At 37.9% G+C, this 7,652-nt stretch overlaps 1 protein-coding gene across 2 annotated transcripts in view; it reads right to left on the reverse strand.

The window, feature by feature from the left end:
- LOC145481830 (ephrin type-B receptor 1-B-like) overlaps positions 1 to 7,652 on the reverse strand; it is a 46,139-nt gene that overhangs the window by 12,886 nt on the left and 25,601 nt on the right. The window contains exons 1-2 of one of the 2 annotated variants that reach the window (XM_081460374.1): positions 6,216 to 6,340; positions 455 to 604 (exon numbers count right to left, since the gene is read on the reverse strand). In XM_081460374.1, coding sequence (XP_081316500.1) covers positions 455 to 589 — 135 coding nt within the window. In that variant the 5' untranslated portion in view covers positions 590 to 604; positions 6,216 to 6,340. Of the gene's footprint in view, positions 1 to 454; positions 605 to 6,215; positions 6,341 to 7,652 lie in introns of those variants that run through there. The other variant, XM_081460375.1, reaches the window with a different exon arrangement.

Raw genomic sequence — 7,652 nt, forward strand, 5'->3', positions numbered from 1 at the left:
GTAAAAATTAACAAACAATCAATCAGCCAATAAAAACAGAAAATCAAATACCTGTCATAGCATTTACCTATTAGTAAAACCCAAATGATTTTTTTGCTTTAACCATTCAGTAGGAGGTTGATTATAAGCGCTTCTGGATAGGAGGCGATTGGAAATAAAGGGAACAGCATTGATTTAACAACTACTTCACGGCTATATTCATCTCATATCCAACAGGCGCGAGTGGAACAATTGTTTTATTATAACGCCCTCAATATATAGACAATTAACATAAAATGAAAATAAGAACGACCCCAAAAAATGACACGTACGTTTTCCATATTTGTAGAGCATGGTATAAATGTTCATATATACCAGTGATGACAAGGCTAATGGAACTCTTGAATTACGTTATCCAATGATCCAGTTTTTAATAATAAAGGACATCATGCTAATGGTTAACTTTCCAACTTACCCCTAATACCCTAGTCGACTTTTTCTTAATCCAATGCCAGTCGTGTTTATCTGTATTTTCTAGTTCCCTTTGAATTGCTAACGCCAAAGCTACAAACGCCAAGGTGGGTAAACAAGCAGTCCAAATATGCTGCATGTTGATCACTCATAACTAAAAAATGAGAAGATGAATAATTTTAACTTTGGAGGCGGTTGCTTTAAGCAAGATCAAAAGTCCAGATACCAGTTGTTCAAATGGTTAACAACGCTTTCGACCGGAGAATTCACTATCACAGGAAGGTGTGGTTTGTTCTGCTAACACTTGTCCACGATATATCCGGTGGATAGCGTTAGTCAAACTGGGTTGTAAATATCGCTAGATAATGCCTAAACTCTCACTCTGTCACTATCTTATTTGATAGGAGGTCACCGGGCTGTGATCATAGAAATGAAATTATCATTATCGTTGTACATTGTGCAATCACTATACCATCATGATTATTGCTGAAAACGGCGTTGACGTTAGTGTAAATGAGAAAGTAAAAAGGAATTCAACTGTCTTGAAGAACCCAAGCAATACCACTAGCTGAACTAGTTAATCAATCTATTCTTTCTGGGATCTACCCAGCAAAATTTAAGCTCGCTAAAATTGTTCCAGTCTTTAAAATGATGCTCTTCCTGAAAACTACCGACCTATTTAATTGTTGTCGACTTATAATCAAATATTTCAAAAGTTTATATATAACCGACTTATTAAATTTATTGACAAAAATAATACACTTTAATATACTTTATAACTTCCAATATGGGTTTTGAAGCAAACATAGGACACAACATGTACGTAATACCAGATATATACCAGATATACGGCAATATGGACAGCAGAAAGTATACATGTGGTATCTTAATTGATCTTAACAAGGCGTTTGACACAGTTAACCGTAGCATCCTATTAGCTAAACTTGAAAATTATGCTATAACTGAGAGCAATATTGGTTCATGGGGTTTCCGCCAAAAAACACAGCTCAAACGATTCCTAGTCTTATAAAAACGTGCATCGCGCTTGATTCTCTTTCGGAACACCTGAGAACATGAAATCCTCTTATTTCTTAAAGCCAAGTGCTTTCCAAAGTCATTCTTAGTTTTCCAGCATTTGTGCAACTTGATGTATGAAATCAATACACAAAATAGCCCAATAAACCTCCTGAATCAACTTCTTAAAACCAGTACAATACGTAACTCTAAGACCAGATCATGATCCGAGATAAAATCAAGAAACTTTCTCCTTGATGTTTTAAAACATGAATATGATTATAGTGAAGTCTCCCAACTGATACAAATTTTTTTCTAAACTAACATAGTTTATTGATAATAGTATTCTAATCGCCTATGTATGTGCACATTACACTGTTACTTTGTTCTCGGTTACCTGCAGTTTTTGTACCTTTTGTAATTTTGTTGTAAATATTATCGTTACTTTTTTCTCCCTTTCCTTTTTAACATCAACTCTTGCCCCCGCCTCAATTAGTTTTGGAACTAGTTGCGGGAGGCAGGCAATTGTAACTTTATGTAAGAAAACAAAATAAAATTAAAGTTTAAAGCTCAAAGTTCATTACCAAACATATGCAAAAAAAGATACAGCAGGCATAAATAAGCAGAACTATAGGCTGACCCATAGGTTCGATTGCAGCCGCTGTCTAGTGTCCGGTATACGTATACGTTCCGCGCCGGGAATAGGGGAGGAGCGCGGGCCGCGGGCTCGTAATTTAGTCTGTTCATAAAGCTAATAACTCAGGCACCGACTCTAGTATCGCTACTTTACAACTAGTCAGCAGCCATTTGTGACATTCCTTACATAAGATAGACCAGAGATAGATTATGAGAAAAATATATAAAGTTAAATAAAGAAAGAGCGTAAAAAGACAAATAAGTAAAAGGTAAATAAATAAATAAATAAATAAATAAATAAATAAAAATATTATCTGGTTTCAGCTCCGAGTTTGCAAAAAAAAAAAAAAATGAAAAAATGAAAAAAAATGAAAAACTGGCTACCGAAAACTGGGGAGAGCACCTGTCCCCAGGGTAGGGGCTTCTGTCCTCTTCCCATATTTCTTTCATTCATAGAAAACCAAGATAGTGGCGTTCCAACTCTTCAAGTAGACCGAAAAACACGGGACTGTAAACAATCTACATAAGTTTCTGATTTCGTTATTCAATTTATTGCGTCAAAGACATACATACAAGATTTCCCATGGTTATACACGGTATATAGTTTCTTGTCTAAACTAATTCGAAGTACTCGAACACTGATGATTTATTGACTTGCCGGACGGAATTTGCTTGTTTTACAACAGTTCTACACCATAAATTTACTTACATCGCAAACCTTCAGATTCTGTCCAAGGGGCGATTTAAAGAAAAGGAAAGGCTTAAATTCTCCCACTCAAACCATCGTTTAACTTACTCTAAATGAAAATTTTTCGCACTTATCTGCCTGTAGACATGAACATGCATGGGCGTTTACACTGGCCCGTGAACACCAGTTTATTTATTTTTAATTATCTTTCTTTTTTCTTTAATTAGCTTTTTTGGTTATTTCTTTATTTAATTTTACACATTTTTCTCATAATTTTTAGCAGGAGCCATAATCGGGGACGGAGACCGTAAGCGCGCGCTATTTCTAGTATTGGGGCTGTCCCTATGATATGGGACAATTTTTCTATTTTTAGAACAAATTGCGCCATCATGTGCGTCACACGCGCGTACATGCTGCAAGGATTTTTGCGGATGTAGCGCGGGGAAATGGCGTCCGAAATTTCCGAAATGTTTGATGCTTTTGGCCCACAACTCAATAAGTTCATGTCTGTTGGAATTTTACTTCAGGATTTTCGTCGTAAACTGCTCCAGTTTGAGTGAAGTAAGACAATGTCGAATTTAGTTATGTGCCGCTTTATATCACTGACTAAGTTGTGTTCCGCTGCTTCTTTTACAAGAGCTCCACATTACTCCACTCTAAGTTTGACATATAAAAAAGATTAACAGCTCCTTCGTAACACGGCAAAAAGACTAGTTGGATATGTTTGGATATGGCAGCGTTTCAGGACTTCAAAGTTTCCCTCTTCTTGCCACACGCTAGCGAGGATTTCACCAGTGTCTATCTTGACCGAAAAGTAAAAAAAATAATAATAATTGCAAGTTTGAGTTTGGCCTGAATCGTAAGCAACGCTTGATGTTTTATAAAGGCCCAATAAGTGACAATTAAGTTTATGTCTGTAGATGCTGCTCAGTTTTGTGTTTGTGTAAAAATCCAATAAATTTTCTGTTGTTGATGAATAACAGCGCCCGCCGATGCGTGTTTTGTACAGTCAGTAAAATTAAACATGACAAATTGGACTTCCGCACCTTCGTGTGAAAGCGTAGATCGAACTCATATAATATCTCTAGTTTTTAGATATGTTTAAGGTTGATAAATGTTTGAGAACATATTAAAAGCTTAGCTGAAAATATGTGAATACAGCAGAAATAATCAGCAAAGTTACGACGACGCTTTCTGTAATCAACTCGAATAACGATTTCGATTTTGTTGGTTGAGTTATCAAACTCCTTTTGTATTATATTTTCGCAGTGTAAAATTTCACTACGTTAAAGAAACACACATGATGTTAGTAGCCTTTTGGCGTTGGTGAAAATTGTTGCAGCATCTCAGTACAAAGGACAGTGAAAGAAATCTTTGTCAAGATTTGTTGACAATTAAAAACACCGACTTTGATTTTGAATGTGCACGCGCTACACTATGCAAATGAGCTACTTGTACGCGTCAGACTTTCCTCTCATAAAACTTTTGCAAACTCGCCAAACAAACAAAAACAATAAGAAACTATCAAAAACAGGGTTTGGTTATGATTGAGCATTGTTTGGGAAACTCACAAATTAACTCAATACCAGAGTTAAAAGTTTTCTTACATAACTTTTCTTTACAGAACAAACGCAAAATCTTACTCGTACAACTAGCGCGAGCAGATTATTCATTCACAGCGCGAAAAGTCTTGTTTTCGACCCTGAAAAACTCACCTTTTCCACTAGCTCAGAGCATAAAACTACATATAAGAGTCCTTGGTTCTTATTTCCTGTCCTATTCCCTGCCATCGCTGTGACAAATCTGCAAGAGAATCTTGCAACCCTCACCATTTGATCACGCAACGTGACAACATCCACGCGAGAGCCCCCGACATGTGCGTGGATCCGCGCGGATATATGACGTCAGGATGGCGCAATTTGTTCTAAAAATAGAAAAATTGTCTCATATCATGGGTGCGCGCGATTCCCAAGACTTACGGTCTCCGTCCCCGATTATGGCTCCTGTTTTTATATAATTTTCCATGTTCCGGGATGTGCCAGAATGTTCCATGCTCCTGGTTTTATCGACGGCCCTATTAACACGCCGTTTTATCAATATCATCAGTAGTTTCGCACACACTCACAGATATAAAACGACGAAAGCATGAACGAAGCACTATCGTGAGCTGTCGCCTTACCATTTGCGCCTTTGGTGATTTGAAAAATGTTATACATGTATTATACGGTTTTTTTTGTTGCTGTTGTTATAAGTACACAAAGCAGAACCTGTGTTCAGACGCCTAAAACGTCTTGTGTTTTACGCGGAAAACTAGGCTACGAGTAGTCCCTCTTTCGCATAGTCCGTCGTGCGTGACGCGAAAGAAAACCGCGAGAAAAAAATGGCCGCGCGAAATCCTGGAGGCGAGGAGCACGCGCTCCTAGCCCCCAGGATTTCGCGCGGCCATCTTTTTCTCGCGAATTTCTTTCGCGTCACGCACGACGGACTAAGCGAAAGAGGGACTACTCGTTGTCTAGCGGAAAACGGACTTTGTTTCGATGAAATAAAGGAAATAATAATCGTCTGGACGCAGGGTAAGACCGAAAAAGAAATATCTGTCTTGAACCAATACTAGTTCACCTGATTTTGCTCAAAAGGTGAAAACCCTAACTTGGAAGACGTTCGTTAACTAGTACTACTGCAGATATCTTTGACTAAGCGGCCTTGAAATAAGACCTGTAATTTATTGAACCTTTGTATTTTACGGCATTTAATGTACTGTAATTCAAGTTATTTCCGTCATGATAAATTCAGTGACCTAATGCAAGCATCGTCGCCTAATGAACAATGGAAAGTCATTGCTGAATGTAAATTGTCGCCGAAATTTAAGCTGAACTGAAATCTCACTCCAACCCTCAACCTGCTCTATCAACATCACGAGCAAAAGAGAGAATATTATAATGGACAAACATTCGTGAACAACAAAATAAATTTGTAAATGAAACAAATTAACTTCACGTTAGCGCCATTGTTATATAGTATTAACATTCGTTCTGACCCGCGCATAAGCGGACGCTAAGCAACGATATCAGAACTCTGTTTCATGTTCCAGATTTATTTTAGGAACTGACTCTTTATGAGATTTCACAGCTCTACTTGAAGGCAAAAGCCCTCCGAAGCTGAAATTGACTGAGCGGGTGATAACTTCCTCATGGCAACGCACAGTGTTGTGGCGCAGTATTTTCTTTTACTACACGGCACTAATTCATCTACTAGTCGGCTACTAGCTGCCAAACAATGGTCGTTTATATGTCAGAAGGAACATTAGTTCACAGCAAACCAAAACCATGCAGCAAACCGAAATAATAAACTTTTCGCAAATGTCAACTGTTTAACTCATGTTATCACTTACAGAATGCATGCGTGCCACGACAAGTTATATACTCACCAATTCGTGATCGACCAACAGTGCTGATTCATCGAACGATTCTTTGAAAGAGTAACCCAAAGTCAGACAACACGAACCTAGCGTAGAGACTGTATTACTTCTACGGTTGACCTAGTCTGCGCGAACTAAACAGAAAGATATGCAATAAATATGCAGATATCAAATACTAGTAATTTGACAAAGGATGATGTCACTGTCAAAACTGAAAGATAGTTTGCGTGACTACATGGTACCCACCAGTGTCGCGGTTTTAGCGTGGCCGAAGAAAGTATATTACAGTTTGAAAATGTGCCCTGTGCCCTGTGCCCTGAAAACGTATAGAGGTGGACTGAGCAAAAGTTTTGTATGGCGTGACTTTGATCTGTACGGGCAAACAGCCCGCATATATTGTCCTAAAACAAAGCTGTCTCAAAGATTTGCACGTTACTATTTACGTCAGTTAACCAAGGAGAACGAGCATGGGTTCCCCGTGTTTCAGTGGTTGACTGAGGCGAAAAGATGTTTACTGTTGCAGTTTTCACGGTATTTTTATACAGAGCGCGCAGTGGTCGAAAAAACTGGTTAGAGTTTTGAAAAACATGGCGTTGGAATAGAGGTGTCACGTCCAGAGCGTTGATTCTCTCACTGAGTTTCCTTCATCAACATTTGTGTAAGACTTAACTTTCCTTGACGACAAAGAGTGAAACATTCAAATGTGCCATCAAAATGTTCAACCTAACTAAGGATTGCGTGCTAAACGCCCGTCAAAATATGAGTAATTATGACGACAACCTTATGACCTGGGAAAAAATACAAACAAATTGAAACGAAATTCACCACTGACACCTGGTATATAGCAGACACTTTGAACCCGTTTAAGTTTTTATCGTTGACGGAGATGAAGGAAAACACAGTTCTTCATTACTGGGTTTTAAACTTCATAATTTGCCTGTTTGCGTGTGTAGTAAATGTTTGACTTTGTTCCGAGGCTCATTAACTGAGGGCAAACTTTTTATTAAGGGTTTAAGCCTCCAATTTCGTAGAAAATGTCATGTAACCATGGAAACATGGTTAACAAGAGATTTGTGGGGAAGAAAGGACACCGACTAAGCGGAATGTGATTAAACATTGTGTCAGGAACTGATCAGTGAGGACAATCAGGGTATTTTTATTATTCACTGAGGGTGAAAGTAACAAGAGAGTTGGAAACAAACGACACGTGAGCTATAACAAAGTTGCCACCTTTTACTAGATCTAAAATTTTCAGTAGTAATTTTCATAGAACCAATATAAAGATTTCGTTCGAAGCCAAAAATAGAATGCTAGTTCTAAAAATATCAAAAATACCTCTGTCTTTTTTTCTAGAAATCTTTTGAACACATTATCCTACCCGCCTCCTACAATGTTTTTATGATTGATATAAAAACCATATACATGTATACAGCATGAGTGAGCATA

This window comes from Orbicella franksi, chromosome 3 (genome assembly GCF_964199315.1).
Source record: "Orbicella franksi chromosome 3, jaOrbFran1.1, whole genome shotgun sequence".
NCBI lineage: Eukaryota > Metazoa > Cnidaria > Anthozoa > Scleractinia > Merulinidae > Orbicella > Orbicella franksi.